The sequence below is a fragment of the Capra hircus genome, chromosome 13 (genome assembly GCF_001704415.2).
Source record: "Capra hircus breed San Clemente chromosome 13, ASM170441v1, whole genome shotgun sequence".
NCBI lineage: Eukaryota > Metazoa > Chordata > Mammalia > Artiodactyla > Bovidae > Capra > Capra hircus.
Genome location: NC_030820.1, coordinates 30,665,720 through 30,688,680, shown reverse-complemented (window position 1 = coordinate 30,688,680; position 22,961 = coordinate 30,665,720). Strand labels below are relative to the sequence as shown.

At 38.8% G+C, this 22,961-nt stretch overlaps 1 protein-coding gene across 1 annotated transcript in view; it reads left to right on the top strand.

Moving 5' to 3' along the window:
• The window catches only part of CUBN (cubilin), a 272,327-nt gene that overhangs the window by 201,487 nt on the left and 47,879 nt on the right, over positions 1-22,961 (top strand). Inside the window, exons 49-58 of the mRNA XM_005687978.3 lie at positions 1,753-1,924; positions 3,013-3,219; positions 3,723-3,872; positions 4,945-5,066; positions 5,637-5,862; positions 7,534-7,721; positions 11,085-11,241; positions 12,789-12,938; positions 19,150-19,350; positions 21,729-21,858. Coding sequence (XP_005688035.2) covers positions 1,753-1,924; positions 3,013-3,219; positions 3,723-3,872; positions 4,945-5,066; positions 5,637-5,862; positions 7,534-7,721; positions 11,085-11,241; positions 12,789-12,938; positions 19,150-19,350; positions 21,729-21,858 — 1,703 coding nt within the window. The remainder of the gene's footprint in view (positions 1-1,752; positions 1,925-3,012; positions 3,220-3,722; positions 3,873-4,944; positions 5,067-5,636; positions 5,863-7,533; positions 7,722-11,084; positions 11,242-12,788; positions 12,939-19,149; positions 19,351-21,728; positions 21,859-22,961) is intronic.

Below are 22,961 nucleotides of genomic sequence, written 5' to 3'. Positions count from 1 at the left end.
TCCTTTATTTGCTTGAGAACTTGACTGAAAGAAAGGAAGCACCAAAGGAAGGAAGGAGTAGGAACTCTTCCTGAGATCTCCAGGTTGCTCAAGGGTGGCTTTGAGCAAGCCACTTCCAGACCGATACCTCATGCAGTGACCTAAGCATACCATTCCTCCAGACTGGCTGCCTGTCTCACGCTGTGCCTGGATGGAGAAGTGGGAAAGCCACACCATCCCATGTGCAGAACAGTGAGCCGAATGCCCCATTGTACTCCTGCTTTTAGCGCATTTTATGTCCTGAATGTCACATACCTACTTCTTACCCCACTGTTTTCCAAGAGTTTCAGTTTCTCAGTTCAAAGAAGAGTAGAGGAGGAATGTGGAAACAGCTGTCTTGTTCCTCCCAAAAGCGGGGGTTTGCATGATAAATGGTGCCTCACAATTCTTAGTCACTGTGATTTTACACTCAGGGCAGATGCTGGGGAAGAGACAAAGGCCATTGATCATAGTTTTGCACATACTATCCTTGTAGTTGCAAATAATACCTTTTGATTCTGGCAATGTGTTGCCCATTCCTGTTTTTAGAATTATTGAAATACTTCTCTCCTGTTTCCTATGCATTGTTTCATGGTTTGGAATTGGAGGCATAATTTGTATCCCAATTTTATTATTATTGGCTCTTTAAACGGAGGCAAGTGGCATTATCTTTCTGAATTCTGGTGTGTTAACCTGGAAAACAGGGGTAATATAGTATGTCTGAGAGGTTAGTTTGCTAGTTTGATAAGGTAATCCAGGGGGTTATTAGTAGAGTCTGGCATGTTGTTTGTGCTCAATACATGATAAGAAATTTTGAGTCCATTCTTACAAGCTGGAAGACACTTTAAACCAGAAGCCCCCAAAGAGCTACATTTGATGATCAATCACAGTAGACAGAAAAGCATACAGCTTTTGTATGGAATACAGTATCCACCTCCATAGCTCTTAATGTCATATCCAGCCTCATTATTCCTAATTGTAAGCCATTCCGATCCTTTTTAAAAGCAGAACTGTCACTCACTCTTTCATTTACTGTTTAGTTACTTCTAGATCTTTCTTGAGCTATCCTAGATATCTACTTGGTTTTGGACAGAAGTAGAAGAATATTTTGCCAATTATCATTACCATGTGCATAACTGGAGTTTAATATTTTGGAGTCCACAATACTCAAATCCATTTTTGAAAGTTCAAACTTGCAAGAAAGTTGAAGCTTTGAATGTATAAGTAATTAGGAAAGAACTATTATATTGAGATTGATTTTTTAAAATCACTTTTCAAGGCATTTAAAAATATTCGAGTTCTTCTATACTTCAGCTCATCAGAGACTAACGTTTAAACCCTCTTTGCTGATGTCAAAGGTCCTGATACATTGCTAAGAAAAACTGCTCCCCAGTGAACTGTGTGAACTAAGACGTAAGCATGTTAGCATAGCTGCTTTACATTTTGAGCACAGTTTCCAGTTGCAAAGAGCACAGCAGTTTTTTGTTTGTCACTATGTGGCAGGAGGGCATGACTGCAATGCTTCCATTTTTGTGCAATGACCCTGAGGGCACAAAATGCGCTGCGGGTGATGCGGTGGCTTGTGACCGTAGGTCAAGTGCCCACATTGTGAAATAATTCATTTTAGCTCAGAGTTTCCTTAGAAGGAAGTATATCTAGGCTGGGAACATAAACTCCTAGGAAATACTCAGTAAGATGGGCTCTGTCTAAAGGTTAAACTGTTTTTCTCAACAGGTATTTAATGGCATTAGAAGTAACTCACCCCAGCTGGAGAAACTGTGCAGGAGCGTGAATGGCAGCAATGAGATCGAATCTTCAGGAAATACAATGAAGGTCGTTTATTTCACAGACGGGTCCAGGCCATACGGCGGTTTCACTGCCTCCTACACATCCAGTGAAGATGCAGGTAATAGCAGCTGCTATGAATACACCTGTGTCACAGTCTACATGGCAAGTACCCGGCAGCTGCTGCCAAGCAGAGGAGTCACCTGTGTTCCCCTCAGAGGAACAGGGTTACACCTAGCATCTTCCATGAAAAACAAACATAACCAGCTAGAAAACCCAATCAAAAAGCCCAAAAACAAAAGACCAAAACTTCTAATTTTGGAAAGAAAACTGCTATTGTGAATTAGAAAAGTTTAAAAAAATGCTGTTAGAAGAGCTTCTAGCTGAGTCCCATGCGGTGTCACCATTATAGACAACTGCCAGGCCCACAGCCCTTGGTCAGATCTCTGTCCTGGAAAAGGACAGAGATCCCCTGGAAGGTAGCTTACTCCCAGAGGGTAACTAATGCAGCTGAAGACAGATTGTATTGTTTCTTAGTCATCCATCTCTCCAGATACAGACTTCCAGCATACATGAATGTGGGGTTCACATATGATACGGGATATTTAAAATTAAGCAAGATAATGACCTTTCTACTGTAAATATCCTCCTACTTTCTGGATTGGTGTTATTATCTAAGAACTTTAAACTTTAGGAAGAGTGGAATTGAATTTTTTTTAAAAAAACCCTTTATTTCATTGATACAAAGAATATTCATTCCCTTTTAAAAGGAGCAAATTCATTGCAATGCCAGTGTTAAATATTATCTGTTTTATTCAATTAAATTCTCAGGTCAAGTGGAGTATTCCTAATCAGAAGCCACCACGGCCACCATTATATTTGGATTTTACTTTAAATGAAATATTAGTGAACAGTGGGCTCATATTAGAAGATAGTGACTTAGCTAAACCTCACTCACCTAATCTACACCTTCAGGGAAATAAAGGAAATGCTTATTTCTGTGCATCTTTCTTTCTAAACCCATAGAACAACTTCTGTAGTTGGTGTGATGAGCCAGCCCTTTGCCCACAACCCTGACTTCATCTGGAAAAACAAATCAAAAGCAATGAAAGGACTGCTGTGGTTATTATAGTTACTTTTTCCTGTCACATGTGTATCTCCTATGGCATGAGTCTGACAACTAGTCTTTGTTACCTTCTGTTTCCTCAGTGTGCGGTGGGTCCCTTACAAGTTTCCCCGAAGGAAACTTTACTTCTCCTGGCTATGATGGAGTCAGTAATTATTCAAGAAACCTAAACTGTGAATGGATGCTCAGCAACCCCAAACAGGGCAATTCCTCCATTTACATTCATTTTGAGGACTTTTATCTAGAAACTCACCAAGACTGTCAATCAGATGTCCTTGAGTTCCGAGTAGGTGAGTCCAATCAAGGAACACGTTCTCCCATTCATATCTACAACTTTCTCCTTTTGCCTGGAGACCAGTGACCTCCCAATGAAGGGAGTCAAGGACTGTAATGGATATATGTAAGGTCCAGAAAAACACTGTTCAGACAAAACCATCATTCTGCATGTGTCCAGCTGAGGACAATATCTCCCATAAACGGAATGAGATGGATCAGTGTTGACAGCTAGACCCTAGGTTTTTAAGTTTCTTACCAATTGTGTCTCTGTTTAAATATATGCTAAAAAATAATTATGAAAACATGAATTGGAACAAAATGGTACCTAGGATAAAGAGGTTCCTTTGTATTTGAGAAAGAAGGATTTGTGAAATGTCTGCTACTAAATCAGAATTTAAATGTGCATCAGTGAATAGCTTGAAATGTTTTATTATTATTATTATTTATTCTGATTTAATCTGTTGAATATATTTTTCAAAAGTTATATAGATGACACTTGGTGCGTTGTTCTGCTCAGGTAATGCAGATGGGCTTCTGATATGGAGACTTTGTGGATCTTCAAAACCTAGAATGCCATTGGTTATACCTTATCCAGAGGTATGGATACACTTTGTCACCAATGAGCGTGTAGAACATGTTGGATTCCATGCACAGTATTCCTTTACAGGTAAGACTGATGATAAGCTCTCCAACTCTAGTGATAAAACAATACATAGATTTTTAAATGATATTTTCTAGAAAGATCTCACATGTATTTTATTAGATTTATTTCTAGGTTATTTGTTGGTTTTGTTGGTACTGTCAATCAGACATTTTTATTTACGCTTTCTACCCAGTTCTTTTTTTTGCAGACAACTCAAAATAATATTTTAATTGGTATAACAATTAAACAGAAAACTAACTAAGGATATATAAGGCCTCTGAACAACCAACTTAACCTGACATCTACAGGACAATTCCAGCAACAACAGTGGAATACATATTCTTTTCAAGGGCATGCGTAACGTTCTTCAGTGCAGACAATATAGCCAGTTCTTATAGGCAAACAGCTGACTGGGGAAAGGAGTGAGATTTCTTATCCACTCAGTCAACCAGGTTGCCAATTGGTTCTTCTCCATCAGATTGAAAGAAAAGTGTCAGACATCTGGAAGCATTTTTATTTCTGTGGAACATCATACCATACTATGCTTTCAAAATGTATTTTTGTAAATTAGAAAATTTTTTCTAACTTTTTCAACTTTTACACTTTGATAGCTGACTACAGTACATGTGTTTATTATCAAAGGACAAAATGTTTAGTTATGGTACTAGTCATATTCTTCAAGCTTACATGTGTTTTCATGGGCCAAGTTTTTTCAAGAAAGCCAATGTTCTTTACATTGTCCCGAGTGCATTTATTGTCAGGTGCATTTATTGCATTTATTCTATGCTCATCGAAGTTTTTGCCATTTTTGGTTCATACATCTTCCTTCTCCTTTGTCTCAAACTTGAGCCCACCTTCATTATGTGATTCCATTTAATTAACACTATATAAGATTCTGTTTATTTCTAATCTTCCATCTTTTTCCTTTTTCCTTTCAGTTTTACTTTGCTTTCATCTAATTTCATCTATTTATCCATTTATTACCCTTTTTGAAAAATCATAAAGTACAATGGCTATAAATAGTATTTACTTTTACTTTACAGAATTTTGTGGGTTTTTTCCTATCTTATTGAGAAGTTTACAAATCTAATTTCAGACTGTGGTGGAATACAGATAGGTGACAGTGGAGTGATCTCAAGCCCCAACTACCCAGCTGCGTACGACAGCTTGACCCACTGTTCTTGGCTGTTGGAAGCCCCACAAGGCCACACCATCAATGTGAGTACTGACGAGTGGGTGAAATATCAATACTTCTGAAACTGTACAACGAAAGTACTGTGTCCTGGTTGGAGACAGAGTTTTGTTTTGTTTTGTTTTGTTTTTAATAAGCAAGTGATTAGAATAGGCTTTAATCCTGCCATCAAATCATTTTCTCCCTAAAATTCTCTGATCGGAGTACATACATTGACATCTAGACATTTACAATTAATGAAGGATGAATTATATTCCATTCTTTTTCAAACACAGGAGAAGCTCTCTGTAGAAGACCATTCTCCATCTGGAATAGAGACGCTTTCATGTTCTTAATATAAGTTGCCATCCCAGCTAAGGGGACTGAATATGATCCTAATGATTCCCATTCTGGGAGAAATATTCACTCTCAAAATTTCCAAGAGAAACTTCAATGAGAAAAAGTAGAGAAGGGCAAGGAGAATGAAATAAGATATGTAAATACAAAATTATATAAATTAAAATGAAAGGATGAAGAAGGACTTCAGTCTAACTCTACATAGACAGGCTCATTTACAACTCAGAGTGTTTTCTCGTTTCTTCTCTTTTCTCCTGCAGCTGACATTCAGTGATTTTGACATTGAAGCCCATGAGAACTGTGCCTGGGACTCGGTCACTGTGAGGAACGGTGGTTCTCCTGGATCACCCATCATAGGACACTACTGTGGAATTTTAAATCCAGGGACGATCCAGTCAGGTTCCAACCAGCTGGTGGTGATTTTTAATACAGACCATTCAATACAACATGGTGGATTTTATGCTACATGGAGCTCAGAGACTTTAGGTAAAAGAAATACTGTCTGTACTTACTGTCTTTTATCATCAATGTAGTTTTAAAATTTACTAACTAATCCAACAAGTCTATATTTTGTACCTACTCTGTCAGACTCAATTCTAAATTTTTTTTTTTAATTTTAAAATCGTTAATTCTTACATGCGTTCCCAAACATGAACCCCCCTCCCACCTCCCTCCCCATAACATCTCTCTGTCATCTCATGTAACAACCTTCTAAGGAAGACTCACTATTGATCCACATATTCTCCACTTGCATGGGTGGAAGCAGGATAAATGGGTTGATAATCTGCCCAAGTGGTGTAGCTGATAATCAGAAGACTTGAGATTTGAGTAAAGACAGCAGAGCCCAGAAACTCTGATTTAAATACTTCTACCATGTTGCCTCCATAGGCAAAAGGCCATGGTACAGCTTGGGAATCACAAGTAGTAGAAAATATGTGCTGGGATCACAAGTAGTTTAAAGTATTTTGAGCTTGGAGGCAGGATGCAGAGTAGTGAGTTGAGGGCAGGAAAAGCAGTCATCCACTTCCTGAAGATCTCCTGGAAAACGAAATGGCAACCCTCTCCACTATTCTTGCTTGGAGAATCCTGTGGACAGAGGAGCCTGGCGGGCTACAGTCTATGGGGTCACAAGAGTCGGATGCAACTTAGAGACTAAACCACCACCACCACATCCTGAAGAGCCTTGGCTTCTGAATTACCCCTCCGGCAGTGGGGAGCTAGCTGAAGAGTTTTCAGCAGCAAAGTGACAAGACAACATTTGTGATTTAGAATGAATGCTCTGTACAGGGCAAGACATAACAGATCTGATTTCAAAGGATTAATTGTTGTACCTGCAAACTATGAACTTCATGGAAATCCCCAGAAAATGTAAGACTTGCATTGGATACTTTTGTTAGGATCCCATCATAGCCGTGCAATATCACAGAAGACAGTTATTTCTAGAAGAGTCAGGGGGTGATTAGGAAGCTCTTTGTGGAAAAAAGCAAAAGATACAAATAAAACTCTAACTTCATTTTGTTTTAAATTCATATATTTTTCTTTTGTTGTCTCTTAAGAACATATTTTAATATTACAAAATAATTCTAGATTTTTTTCTTTTAATCCCTGTAATATAATTTTCATCCATTGACATTTCAGTGTGAATGAACCAGATTGCTTAATGAAAAGTTTTCCCCTCCTCAAAATCATTTTCTCCTGTTTAAGTTAGATTAAAATTACATGTTATGTATGTATGTTAGAGTAAAATTGCAGATGAGTATAGACTTGCACTTCATGTGTTAGTGGCAGTAAAAAACAAAGCTTGAGATTGTTGGGCCACAAATATTAATACACCAGAGCCTCAAGGGGAGTAAAAATTATTGCTCTTATTTGATGACAGAGTGGAAGTCTGTTCTCTTTTTGGCATGGATTAATGGGATCAGGTGAGTTCAGTACAGGCGTAACCAAACAGTAACAACTGAAGGTTCCTGTGACTTCGCTGAGCTTACATTTGCTGAGAGTCCTTGCTGTGGACCTGCCCCGAGGGTCAGAGACTCATATGTAAGGAGAGATGCACTGAAATCTCATTTAGAAACATGTCTTCTCCAAAAGACTTAGGTTTACCAAAATTGTTACATTCTTCACAAGGTGATGACTATTTCCATGACAATTTTTCAGGCTGTGGTGGAGTACTTCATTCGAACAATGGTACAATCAGATCCCCTCACTGGCCTCAGAATTTTCCCGAGAACAGCAGATGTTCCTGGACAGTCATTACACACCAAAGTAAACACTTGGAGGTCAGCTTTGACAACAACTTCCTCATCCCCAGTGGGGATGGACAGTGTCAGAACAGCTTTGTGAAGGTCAGTGTGCTTGTGTATTTAATTGGAGCCAAGCTGGTTTCAGGAACGTAAATGTTTAGACTAGAAATGACTCATCGCTCTCAAAGTAGGAGAAGGACAATTGCACTGCTTGGATTTCTTGAATGAAAAAGTGAGAAACCTCAACCACTGGGAGTTTAAAAAAATGCTTTGTTGCATCTTCTGTGTTCTTTCTCTGAGGGCCTGTACACCTTTTAGTGGAAAGAACGCTGGCCTGGACTCTACCTCCTTTGCATTTACCGCCTCCATGTTCCTCTCTGAGCCAATTAAACATTTTGGCTTTAAATCACTCAACTGTAAAATAAAGAGAATAATTCCTACTTCAGTAGGAATGTTCTTAGCATTAGTGGTGATATGATACAATAACGTAAATAGTACTCAATACTTGAAATATATAAATTACTCAATGAGTAGAAGTGGCAGCTCTGGGGAGCCTCGGAGTTGAGCTGCTCGGTATCTTGAAGGTGATGGTACAGTAAGTCCCCTATGTATGGATGAGTTCGATCTGAAGAGTGTGTTTATAGGTCCAATTTGTTCATTCAGTACAGTTCAGTTCAGTCACTCAGTCATGTCTGACTTCTCACAACCCCATGGACTACAGCACGCCAGGCTTCTCTGTCCATCACCAACTCCTGGAGCTTGCTCAAACTCATGTCCATCGAGTCGGTGATGCCATCCAGTCATCTCATCCTCTGTCGTCCCTTTTCCTCCTGCCTTCATTATTTCCCAGCATCAGGGTCTTTTCCAAAAAGTCAGTTCTTTGCGTCAGGTGGCCAAAGTATTGGAGCTTCAGCTTCAGCATCAGTCCTTCCAATGAATATTCAAAACTGATTTCTTTTAGGGTGGACTGGTTTGATATCCTTGCAGTCCAAGGGACTCTCAAGAGTCTTCTCCAGCACCACAGTTCAAAAGCATCAATTCTTCGATGCTCATTGGACCATAAAGGAAGTTGAGCACTGAAGAATTTCTTCAGTAGTCCAACAGTTTGCCTAGGTACCCAGCTAATACAATTGGCTATATAGTACTGTCATATATTAGGTTTATAATACTTTTCACACAAATAATACAAAAAAACAAACACAAAAAATAAACATCTTTAAAGCAGAGACATTACTTTGCCAGCAAAGGTCCATCTAGTCAAGGCTATGGTTTTTCCAGTTGTCATGTATGGATGTGAGAGTTGGACTATAAAGAAAGCTGAGCACTGAAGAATTGATGCTTTTGAACTGTGATGTTGGAGAAGACTCTTGAGAGTCCCTTGGTCTGCAAAGATATCAAACCAGTCCATCCTATAGGAGATCAGTCCTGAGTGTTCATTGGAAGGATTGATGTTGAAGCGGAAGCCCCAATACTTTGCCACCTGGTGCTAAGAGCTGACTCATTTGAAAAGACCCTGATGCTGGGAAGGATTGAAGGCGGGAGGAGAAGGGGACGACAGAGGATGAGATGGTTGGATGGCATCACTGACTCAATGGATGTGAGTTTGGGTAAATTCCGGGAGCTGGTGATGGACATGGAGGCTTGGCATGCTGCAGTCCATGGGATGGCAAAGAGTTGGACATGACTGAGAGACTGAACTGAACTGAACTGAATCTTACAGTACAGTACCTTGAAAAGTACAATAGTACCAACTGTATCACCGCTGCCTTTATGCTTGCTTCTGGACATCCTGGACTTGAGATAAAAATGCTGCACCACTGTACTCTATATAGTACTGTACAGTAAAATACACGAAAGCACAACCACTTGTAGAGGATACAGGCAAATGACAGTGTATACCGGACATGTGAATTGACTTATGTGATTGGACATGTGAACACACATTCGCTTCTTTAAAAGTTCACAACTTGAAGGTTCATGTGTAGGGGACTTGCTCTCTAAACTGGTGTATAATCAAATGTATACACACACATGTGTGAACACAAGTGACACTGGGAAACTGAGAAAGGTAGGTGGAGTGCATCAAGTCCACCTCCTGGTTATGATATTAATTATAGTTTTACGAGATGTCAGTATTAGAGGAAACTGGGAAATGTGTACCAGGGAGTCCTCTATGTCTTACAACTGCATGTGAATCTGCAGGTACTCAATAAACATAATTAAAAAAAATCATTTGAGTGATAAAATATCACATGCAGCCAGGCTGAACTGTACAAACCTTAAGAAAAGTCAGAAAGTTTTTGCCAGTTTTGTAACATTTTGTAGATATAATATTTAGGAGTTCTAGGTCATAGAGCCAATGAAATGAGATCTTGACTGACATAGCAGCAATGAATATTTAATAATTCCTTATCATTATTATCATGATAACACCTATGTTCTGGGCCCAAAGGTAGAAATGTCAAATCCATAATTAATGACTTCAGGAAAGCATAAGCCTTTGAGGATCCTTGAAGTTCCTTATTGAAACAGTTGAGATGCTTTCATAAAAGTTTTAGCTCTGAACATTTTTCCTTAAAAAGAGTATATGCAGATCTCTCAGTAAATCATGTTTATAATTTTACAGAGTTAAAAATACACACAGTACAGAAGGGGGATAGAAAACTTCTGTATAGTGTTTCCCTGGATAGTTAAGGGCAGGGAGTGGGAGGACATAAAGGGGATGTTAGGAAAATGTGGGTGTACATTTCTTTCCTGATGCTTATTTTGATCTTAGATATTTGGCAGAATATCCTCACTCTTGTTCTCAGTAGTTCTAGCCCCATCCACCTCCCATATCTCATACATGGCAAATATAATCTGGCTTCAGTAAGCTAACAGCAGGATATGCAGTGTTTGAAACTCACTTGAAATGATATGACCTTGAAGAGCTGATAGTAAATCTGTGCTCTGCATTTGGTCTCCCTCACGCTTCTTCCTCTGGGCCAATTTGCTAATAGAAATTTCTATAACGGCTTGATGTGTTATGGCTTTGTTCAAGGAACATTCCTGCAAGTGATAAGTTTAGAATGAGTAATTCAATGTAAAGGAAATGTTGAGTAGTCAAGTAAGACCAATCCAAGCCCAATGCCCTTCTTGCCTTCTTGGGCTAGGTAATCCTTAGTTGGCGGTTGGGCACGTTCAGCTAGATCAGGTCAACTAGGAGAAGGCGAGAGGAAATGGCCTAGCTACACAAAAATGAGCGCAGTCTCCTTGGAAGAGTCAAGAATGGGCTGTGCTATTAAAAAAAAAATGAAACAGCTTAAATGGTTTGCAAAAGAAAATACTGCAGATATGCGTCCATTTTATTTACCATTATGTTTCGCTCTCTATACATCTGAGTGCCCGTCGTGTTCCAGCCTGGGCACATTTAACCATTGACCAGGGAAAGCCTGGGGCATTAAGTCCTGTTTCTGGCTCTGTTAGGTGTGGGGAGACACTCAGGAGTCCAGCCAGACCCTGTTAGCCACAAGCTGCGGGAATGTGGCCCCGGGGCCCATCACCACGCCCAGAAACGTCTTCACGGCAGTGTTCCAGTCTCAGGAGGCCCCAGCTCAGGGCTTCTCTGCTTCCTTCGTGAGCCGTAAGTAGTACAGAACGAGGGGGTCCTTGAAAGGGTGAGGCTGCCACGGGCAGACCTGGGGAGGTGAGGGTCTGCTCCACAGTTGCTTAGAACCCTGGGGAAGGGCTTGGGTGAATGAATCACCTGATCCTGAGAGTGCACCCTTCCTTTCAATTCAGTGAGAATGGAACCGAATTCAACTGTAGCTCACTAGAGAAATGATGTAGAAGGCCTGAGTGCCACTCGCGAATGTCTGAAATGGACCCTGAAATCCTCAGTGGGGCAGGAATTGAGCCGAAGTCCAGGAGGCCGTCATTAGTAGCCAATCAGCATACCTGGCTCGCCGCACTCACCTGGGGCTGTAAAAACACGGGATTCACCCCAAGTTTGTCTGAATTCAGAATTTCCCTGGCCAGGGACTTACATGTTTAGTTTCTCACCCAGATGATTCTCATGCCCAGTCAACCTGGACAGTCACCTTCTTAAGGATTTTCTCTTCCTTCTCTGATGGCTACTCCTACCAGGTGGAATAGTGAGATGTGGAGTTCTCAGGACTGAGACGCAGCGGTGCCTATGATTGTTGACTGAGTTAAATCAGGTAGCCACTATTTACAAACCACTGTTTAGAGAAAAGTTTGATGAAAGGAATTGGAGGAAATGACACAGTGAACAGGTATCCAGCCATGAATAAGAGGGTGGTGTAAAGGAATTAATGAAAGGCACCCCAGACCTGATTTTAGGCCTTCACTTGGTTCATTGTATTTGTGTATGTGTGTGTGTGTGTGTTACTAACAGTTTAAAAGAATACTGATATTTTCTATCTATGTTAGATAGGGAGTGTGTGGATTAACTAGCTAGTGGTTATAGAAAAATAAATGTCATTTTATTGGCTTAAAAAAAAAGGGTAGTTCTCTTTATTTCTAACACCAGAGAATCACATGAGAAATTGTTAAAGAGTTGGGATTAGTAAATTTAACCATTTTATAAAGCAGGTATTATTTTTACAGCCATATTACAATGGTAAATGAGAAGAACATGTTTTTCTATAATATAATACGGTACTTAAAAACTTCAGTGTATTGAATCCTCTTCAATCTTTGCTAAGTTATCCTTTACTGTCTTAAAATTGAGAGATTTGCAGTGGACGTGTGGAAAAATTTCTACTTAGCCCAAACTTCTGCATCATTTTCTAAAAAATATAGTGTTCTAATTTTGCATGCATGCTTATCTTTAAATCAGAGCTCCATTCTTTTAGTTGCTATTGCTTCCATTTGGAGTGTCTCAGAGAATATATCTTTAGAGCAGCGGTCCCCAACCTTTCTGGCATCAGGGACCAGTTTCATGGAAGACATGTTTTCCATGGATTGGCATGGGGGATGGTTTCGGGATGATTAAAGCACATTAAATTAATTGTGTACTTTATTATTATTACATCAGCTCTACCTCAGATCAATAGGCTGGGGACCCTGGCTGTAGAGAGCTTAGGAAAGTTGAGGCTTTCCTCACTGATGAAGAGTTACTATCTGCGAGAACAAATGTTCTGAGAATACCTTTTTCTTCCCATGTAGGATGTGGGAGAAACTTCACTAGCCCTTCAGGTTATATCGTTTCTCCAAACTACCCAAAGCAATATGACAACAACATGGACTGCACCTACATCATAGAGGCCAGTCCCCTGTCCGTGACCCTCTTGACTTTGGTGTCTTTCCATCTGGAAGGTAAGTTTATTTTTATGTAAATTACAGTTGGTTCTAAATAAATGATTGAGCAGTAAGTAGAGGCCGAGACTGTCTAAAAATCACCATTTGAAGAAAACATGAAAAAATGTGAGAGTGGAGTTGATGTAAACTTGAATAAAATTCCATCCAGTATTTGAAGAACATACATATCATCCTATATATTCCATCCAGAGGTTAAAAATAAAAAAAATGCAAGAGCTTTAAGAACACAAGCATCACGTAAATGGCCTAAAGAAGGTAAGTCTGAAATCTATTACATGTTAATCATGGTTTCTAATTTATTCATTTGCATTTATTCCACACAGGTACATGTACCTACACACAGTCGTACACATGTGTGCACACACATACACACACACACACACACACAATGAACTAACTAGCAAGAGAAACTTTACCACTAAGTCAAAGTATCAATAGGTTCTCCATAAATGTTGAATGAATGAATTATTGACATTAATAAATATCTGTGATCTAGTTGCATGGAATATAACTGTGAGATACACTTTCCTCTCCTTTTTCATCCTCATCAGTTCCAGATGGATTGGGAAATTGCTAACCATAGTGCCCCTTTGGGCTTATTCCTGGCTGTTGGCAAAGGGGCCAGTGGAGCTGTGGTTTGAGTTGGGTTCTGACTACATTTGACACAACTTGATATTTAATTGGGTGGTATCATACCACAGAGAAAAGATGGGCACCTTCAACCACTCAGTCATTTTAATATTTTTTACAAATTAACTTTTCATTTCTAAATCACAGTTAATTTGTACATTTGCCAAGCCTCATCTGTCCAACCAAAATTTGCTTCTGTTTGGGTTGGTCTCCCATGGCACGTAAAGTTAAATCTGGCAAAATGTCCTATAATATTCAGCCTCCAGAAAATTTATGTCTCATAAAAATAAAAATGACATGTCAGTACTCATTTGTTGATAAATTACATAAAGCCTCTCTCACTGGATCCTTTTTCTATGACCTTGTTTTCCTATATCTCTACATATTGTAGTTTCTGACAAGTGTTTGCTGGAAAATGCCAAGTATGCATTGATGTCTGTCGCTGTAAAAATGGACTAAGAAGTAGAATAGAATCTTCCCAGCATTTCCTAGCACAAAATTCCAGTAATATAAAAAGATGTCCATGATTTACAAAGTATTCATATTAGGGGAAGGTAAAGCAGCTTATATAAAAGATCCAATTTTTTAATTTAAAATAAAGTGTAGGAATAAAATCTGTAAGGCTATTAAGCAGTACTTTAAAAGTTGTTACTATGGCATCATAGATTGATCAGTACAGTTCAGTTCATTTCAGTCGCTCAGTTGTGTCTGACTTATTTCCTTCTTTATACCTTTCTGTTTTATGAGTTAAAAACTATCAAAAACATTTAAAAAAATTGAAGTATAACATGTAACATTATATTGGTTTCAGGTATACAGTGTAATGGTTTAATATTTATATATATTTCAAAATGATAACCATGATCAGTTCAGTTCAGTCGCTCAGTCGTGTCTGACTGTTTGCAACCCCATGAATCACAGCACACCAGGCCTCCGTGTCCATCACCAACTCCCGGAGTTCACTCAGACCCACGTCCATCGAGTCAGTGATGCCATCCAGCCATCTCATCCTCTGTCGTCCCCTTCTCCTCCTGCCCCCAATCCCTCCCAGCATCAGACTCTTTTCCAATGAGTCAACTCTTCACATGAGGTGGCCAAAGTACTGGAGTTTCAGCTCTAACATCATTCCTTCCAAAGAACACCCATGATAAGTCTAATTAAATTCATCACCATACATTATACCTTTTCTATAATTTTTATAATTGAGAAAAAGTTATTTTAATAAGATAGGGAGAAACATGTGGCTTGGATTGTGCACCTATATGTGCGTTTGTTCTCATTAAATTCCATAAACACGAGAATGTGATAGGCAATATAATTTAGACTAAAAAAAGATGATGCTGTCAAAGATACTATATAAAATAGCCACACACAGCACTGTCAAAACCAATGGTATGTATATGATTAGAAGGCAACCTATATTTTGGGTGAACAGTAACTCCCTGAGTTTAGTTGACCAGGTAGGGTAAAGGGCTGAGATACTGTGGACTACCTGACCTGGGATGGGGGATATTTTAATATTTTAGGACAGGTTTCAATGCCAGAATGGCCACTTACTAATGACATGACTTTGTACAAACTACTTAATCTTTCTGATAATCACTGTAATTTTTGCAAAAATATAAAATAGTACTTGTGAAAGTCAGATTGTGCCTATAGAAACATATCTTGTGAACGATAATTCATCAGAACGGCCCTTTATAAAATATTTATTATTTAAATGTATTTATTTGGCTGCACTGGGTCTTAGCTGCAGCATGCGGAACTAGTTCCCCAACCAGGGATAGAATCTGGGCCCCCTATGTTAGGAGCTCAGGGTTTCAACCACTGGACCACCAGGGAAGTCCCAGAGTGGCCATTGTTTTGTTCTTTTTGCTGCCACCAGTCAGGATCTCCAGACACCCTTAGCATGAGTTACCTGCGAACAGATATTTGGTTTTTCCAGATTCAGTGATTTCTTCTTTACTGATGGATTTGCTTAGAATTGCCCAGTTGAAAAGATTACTCTCTGTATAAGATCATATCCTTATGATGATGTCTTGTGACATTTCTAGTGTTACACGTACTCAGCATTTCCAAACTGCTTAGTGAGTCATTTTCTGGCTTAGATTAAATGAATCATGATGATTCCCCAAAAGGGTAACATTAATCAGATTTATTTTGTAATTAGATTCTTATCATTAATCATATCCATACCATAGTTCATTGAATACCATCAGCAAGTTACAGATCCATTAGCTACAGTAAAAATAATCTTCCACCCCCTTCTAAATGAGCCTCAAGAATTCATGTGCAGTATATTGTGGTAAAACTGAGAGGGAATTGCTCTCAAGAAAAATCAGAGCCTGTCTAAAGGAGCATCGTCTTCCTAGCTGCTACTAGAAGCCATAGATCTGTTTCTGAAAGATTCTGTCCAAAGTACTTCTGAGTCCAAGCAGCCAGCAGAGCCTGTGTTGACTGGGTAGAGATGAACATTCTGTTTCTGCTTTTTTTGGTGGTCCATTGACACAAAAGTTGAATTTGTCAAGGGAAAAATGAGCTATTCCAGGCTATGAAATATTACAGGGAAACACCCTTGTCCAGATGCTATGTCTACTAAACACTGACAACTGGTTAGGAAAGATTTTACCTTTCAGGCTAGTTGAGTGCTTTTTGATGCCTTTCCTACAGAGAGGTTACAAATGTTCACTGACCTACTTTCTACTAAAATGAGTTGCTCTGAAAGCATGTTATGGTGTTTTATGTTGGCCTAGGTTTCTCTTTCTCCTTATTATTACATTTCCAATACTAGTCATTCTATGAACTACATACTTTTCTATACGATCACTACTGAACTATAAAAATTTCAGGGAAGTCACAAGTCATAGAAGAAATTTCTATTTGAGCTCTTACAAGACTTTTAAAGTTACCTCAAGACTAAAATGGTTCTTGGTATTCTTAACAGTGTCTTCCAAAACTGTGAAATAAAAATAGAGATTTGACAAATTCAAAATGTTACTTTGGTCAAAAAGAAAACAGCAAAAACAGACAAAATATGAGAAAGTATGAAAGAGAAACCTTTAATGTTTACAGTTATTTTGGAATCAGGTGTCATCAAATACTCATTTTACTTTCCCAAATATTGAACAGTCTAAAAGAATATTTTTCTGTTTTCATTATTCCCATGGCCAAGCAGATGCCTCCAAGGTGCCCGGAGGATTATAGGCCTTTTCTTCTTTTTTTAACTTTATAGAAGAAGAAAACACTTCACAGATGAGGTAACCTAAGGCAAACCTTTGCCTTCTGGGTCTTGGTTTCTCTGTCATTAAAATTACGTAATGACATTGATTCACCTTGGCGAGAATGAGGGGTTTAGAATTCTTAACTAAAAAATACCATGTCTAGGCAAATTCTAAACTCAGTTTTTCTCAGATCCAGATTATGTCCTGATAAGAACTGAATAGAGAGTAGTCCCTTAACACAGAAAATGGGGAGAACCGCGCAAAGGTTTTCTGCTGTCTTCCAGAGATGGTCTCAAAGGTCCCACAAGTTACAGAGGTGGACTTCCAGAGGAGCCGGTTGGCAAATCCTATGTAATATTTGCCTTAATTTTCCTTCATTAACTTATAAGTTCTGGTTTACAAGCTATGCATAATAGAAAGCCAAAAGGAAAAACAAGAGAAAATTTGGTTTCAGATTTTTTTTTTCCTTTTTCCCTTTTTTCCCACCAAGAAGCAGGATAATTGACTTTCATCCACCTTAGTTTACATTTCTCCTCCGTTTAAACTAATTTTTTTTAAAGTGCCATTATGCAGCTACTTACCACTTCTTTGCTTCCACAGTTGTTTCTCAAGAAATCAAAAAGTAGGCCCATTTCACAATTCACTACTTTAGAAAGCATTGAGCAATGGTTCTTCTGAAATAGTTCCTGTTGATGTTTTATGCAGATTGGTCAAGCTCCAGCAGAGATGGTATAGTTGTGTGAGGTCCCTTGCTTGCCTGCATGACAAGACCTTGACCTTCACACTCTGCCAAACTGATCTCTGTACCAGGACCTGCTTCTACTTCCCAGGGGATCATCCTCCACTGAGGAGTCCAGCCTGAAGCTACTCAGAGCTGCCCCTGATTCACATCCCTCTCCCGAGAGCCCTCTGCTATTTAACTGGGAAGACTTTAGCATATCTATAATAGTATAGTATTTCAACAAAAAGGATTTCCCACTATTTCTAGTCCTCTCTTAAATCTCTGCCTCTCTATGACTCTGAAAGAAAATCAAAGTCTGCATCTAAATTCCATAAGTTTCTATTATTTGCTGCATTACTCATCCTTGGCTTCCTTTCAGTTCTCTCCAAGTTCATGGAATCATGATGAAATCCAGAATTGAACGTGGCTATCTGTAATGAAGCCCAGAATAATGTGATAAAAATTGTATTACAAGACATTAGATAGAGCTTTACCCATTTCAAATAATACATATGCTCTACAGTTTTTCAGGAGGATGGAAAATAAACATAAAAACAAATAATGGAGGATTATTTTATACTCAAAGATTTCAATAGTAAATATTCATCAAATCACAGACTGAAGATCAAATTCCAAGTGGCTGTAGTGCCTTATCCCATGACATGAGCTCTTGTCCATATAGACAGTGTCATTCCATCTCAGGGAACTACTCTTCCTGACAAGTTTTCACATGTCTGATTGAATGCTACCACCTGGCCATTAACTCAACTTTGAAATACATCTTGCCCCTTGAAGCAAGATATATTTTAAACCTTGACTAAGTTCTTTTCTCTCCCTAGAAGACAGTCATCTAGTTGCATTTAACTATATTCCACTTGGGAATTTTGGGTATATTTTGATTGTATATTCAGTTGGTTCCCCTATGATTATGGAAAAGCATTTAATATCATTATCTTCTTATGGTTTTGTCACCAAGTGTCTTCCCATTGAAGAATCAGTGATATTTGGATCTAATGCAGTGAGGTGATACGCAGAGCTCTACTGACATAGATTTGTGCCAAGTTACAAGCATTTCTATGCCACTCTTCATGGTAGAAGTCCCTTATCTGTGTATAAACTTCACTATTACAGCCAAGTTTCTCACTAGCAGCACTTTAGCATTTGGGGTGGAGCCATTCTTGTGGTGGGAGGGCAGGGGGCCTGGGTGGCTGCCCTGAGCCTTACAGCATATTTAACAGTATCCATCTACCCGCTCCATGCCAGTGGCACACCCCGACATGACAGCAAAAAGAAAATGTCTTCAGATATTGCCACATGTCAATCAGAAGGCAAAACTGTCTCCTATTTATAATCATGGAATTAAAGGAGTCATTTTATAAGAAAGAAAATTCTGGATTGTTTCAAAATAGGATTTACCTCTTGTGAAGGTCTACCTGTTTCCTCATACCTGTGCTTACTTTGTCACTAGGGTGAGAGTAACCCTCAGGAAACTGAGTTAAATAGTGACTTATCAAAATGATTGTTGATTTTAACTTCTGTGTAAATTGCATGAATCTTTCTCACATTTTTGTGTGATCATTTACATTGCTTCTGATTATTATTTATGTTGCTTCTGGTTGTTCCCTGCCCTGAACAGCTCATTCCGCAGTAACGGGAAGCTGTGTCAACGACGGCGTGCACATCATCAGGGGTTACAACTTGTCTTCCACGCCTTTAGCGACCCTGTGTGGGGAGGACAGCCTGTCCCCTCTCACCATCTCTGGTCCAGTGCTGCTTAACTTCTACTCAAACGCACACACCACGGACTTGGGATTCAAGTTTTCCTATAGGATAACTTGTGAGTGACTGTAATGATGTAGTTTGGAATTTTCTTTTTTTTCTTGAGCAATTTCCACAGGAGATTTAATTGTGATTCATATATGACCAACTTGAAGATTCAGAGACTTTAAGGGAAAAAGTTATTAATTAGATACATGGTCTAAAAATACTTAGGTATTTTCCTTTTTAAAATGGGGAGGCCCTTTTTCATAAACTTTGACAGAACTACTCTTTGAAAACAAAATGGAAGATAGAGATTTATTTTTGATCATTTAAGTTAGAATGAATAGCCACCTTTAGATGTTTATATGTAGCATAAAGTAACTTTTTTGACTTTCATTCTGGTGAAAGGCAATGCTTTATAAATTTAGAAAAAATGTAAGGGATGTTTTTATAGTCTTCTGGAAGGAAAGAGTTTTTGTTCTTTTTTTTTTTTTTAGCAATATGTGAAAAGCACAAGTAAACAAAAAGACTGATGTATTCAACTCTGTGATAATTTTCAGCTTCTCTATATCAAAGGCAAGATGAGAAGTCACAGATTGGACAAAGATCTTTGTAGCTACCAAGATCTTTTCAGTTTTTAGTAGACAGCTTGATCAATGTTTGTTTGAAAATCATAAGACTCCACTTCCCTGTTTTGAAAGGTCTTTTCCTCTCCTGCAATAAACTTTGTTGGTTTGCTCACAGCAAATTTTTTTCCCCCATGTCATCCCAACTCCAATAATAACATGGGCCAGAAAAAGATCTTGCAGAATGTTTGTTTGATCTTTACTTGACGAAACCCATTGCTAAAGGTAGAAAGTCAAAGCATTTTCTTTAAAAAAAAATTATCGTTCCCATCCACAGAGGAGACTGAAAATGTTTATTTACTCATGAAGAAGGCCTTCACAGTGTGTCCACATTAGCTGCCACCCAAGTCCTGACCCCATTTGTAATGTATCATTTTGTGTGGCTCTGGGGTTCTGTCAGCACAAACAGAATAGAACCATGAACATTCCTTCCCCCAGTTGCCTGCTGAGTAAGGATAAGGGGTGGTTTGTTTTATTCTTTTGCTTCAGCTAGTGTTATGGAGAGTTTCCTCCCTGCTTTATATTCTTTTAGTCTTCAATCCCTCATTTTCCTAAAATACTGTGTGAAGGGTTCATGTTATCTACTCTGAGAGTCTCATTTAAACAGGGTTATTGATATTGAAATTTCAGATCCTGACAGTGGACAAATTTAGGAGTTATTTAGGCATAGTTTTCAGAGACCACATAATTGTGTACAAGATGAAATAGAATAATGGCTACACAAATCTAACATTTAACTCACTGCAGATGTACCAAGAGGTCTTAGCACATGACTACTTATGGGCATAGAGGATAGCTTTCTCTGCGAGGTGGACTCAGCTGAGACAAAATAGACAGACAAATAAATAAATAACCTTTATAACCTTAAATGGGAGCCACTATTTGGTTATCATTTCTATCAGATGTAAATGGAACACATCCATTGACAGTATATCATCAAAGTATAGTAACCTTACTATAATTTTAGAATCACAATATATAATAAATATAAACCTTTCTTGCTGCAGTGAGAATAGGGCACTTTTCATCACTGGATAATGCAAGTTCATCCTTCTTACATGCAAGGTCAAACAAATAAAAATTCTATGTTTTTTTACAATAGAATTTCATTCCATTTTTACAGCTGTTGTTTTATTGCCTAGTAGGACTAACTAAGGGTTGAGGGCTATTAATTGCTGGCCTCAGGGCAAGGGATAGGCCTTGTTTCTTCAATAAAACGTGTGTGAATATGGTCCTTATCAGTCTCAGGACTAGCTAGAAATACACAGGACCCAAGAGTTATGCATGTGAGCCCAAAAAGAAAACTTAACTCCATTATTCCAAAAGTGATTTCCGGAACATCACCTTGTAATAGTTTATCATGGACATAGGAGACTCCAATCTATATTATTTAAGTTGTTTAGATCACAGTCCTTCCTGGGTTCATAAGCCCCTGATGTGCCTTGCATTCAGCACACCTTTTCTAAACTTCCAGCCATCACTGTCATCTCTTTCAATCTGTCACTTCAATGTAAAAGAAGGACGGTTCTATTCCAGCACACGGAACATTCTCTCTCATTACCTTCACACTGGCCATTATTTTGGACTCAGATTTATTCCATTCCAAGAGGTGCCTTGAAACATTCTTCCCTGCTTCTTACTGTTTGTTCCCTCCATGGCAGTGGAAAAGCATGAATTATTTGTAGACACAATAAAGGGAGGTTTATATTGCTCTAAGACAAATGATTATCATCTCTCTCGGGGGTAACATAGTGAAGAATGTCTGACAATGACTTTCCTCTGCTTCGAGTCGTAATCATTCTCTGCATATCCCCCACTTCTATCCCAGCCTGCGGCGGTGTGTTCAATCTCTCCACTGGAGTCATCAAGAGCCCTTTGTATACCTACTCCAACTACCCTGACAACATGCACTGTCTTTACACCATCACTGTCAGGAGCAACAGAGTCATCCAGCTCAAGTACGTAAGACACATTACTTTCTTGAGAAAACTGTTTCAGCTCTGTTTACAGAGAAGATATTCCTTTAATGATGCAGAGTATTGATGCTCATCAGAGGTACGTATGAGAATCTGGAGGAAGAGAAAGTGAGTCTGTGGTGTGGTCCTGGTAGCCTAGGACATAGCCTCCCTACCCTCCGCACAAACCAGTGGTCATGCAGGGAAAAACAGGCACTCCACCAGCTCAAACAATTGTTGGAGTTTTTCCCAACAGTTTTAAAGGAGTTTATATAATGGGGTGCAATGTTATAAGGCTATCTCAAAGGGTATGGGGAGGGCGAGAGAAAGCAGTTTTCATTTTGGAGACATATAATACACAAAGGACTTTAATGACCACTTGCACCATTCTCTTATTTAGTTCTTCATACAATCATATGAGGTATATATTATTAATCTCACTGTACTGAAGAGAAAACTGAAGCTCAGGAGCATCACATAACTTTTCCAAAGTGATACACTATTAAATGAAAAGTCAAAAAAATCCTTATCAGATTTCCTCCCCAAATCATGTCCTTTATCCTTCCATATGCTCTCTCTCGAAAGGTAAATTTTCTAACTACTTAAGAAATTCATTTTATTCCTATTTCAGAATATTTCTAAACTGGTGCTCAACAAGGTATCTTATATCATCAGTAAATTCTCCCTGATCCTGCCTACTTCCAGTAAGACTGATTAAGGGAAAGTAGCCTGCAGTTCTCCAAGTGATAAAGTTCACAACTGTTGTCATACAAGATAATATATTTCTAACTCCTGTGTTTCAGCGATATATAGCATGTGGTGGAAAACTCTGAAAGTTGCTGTAGTTTATGGCAATGTAGAATTTTTATAGACGCTTAATGGGCTAGGACTCCTCCTACCTCTGTTCCTCCTATATGACTGTGATCACATTCTCTCCCCCAAGTCATAAACTCTCTGCAGTTTACCTCCAGAGACTCACTTATCAAATGGGTCCTTGGACTGTAAGGCGGGTCTCATCAGGTTTGATTCCTGTAACAGATGGGGGAGGGGCTGCAGGCTGGATTCTGAAGAACACTGCAACTCCCACCTGAGACTGTTTTAAGGAC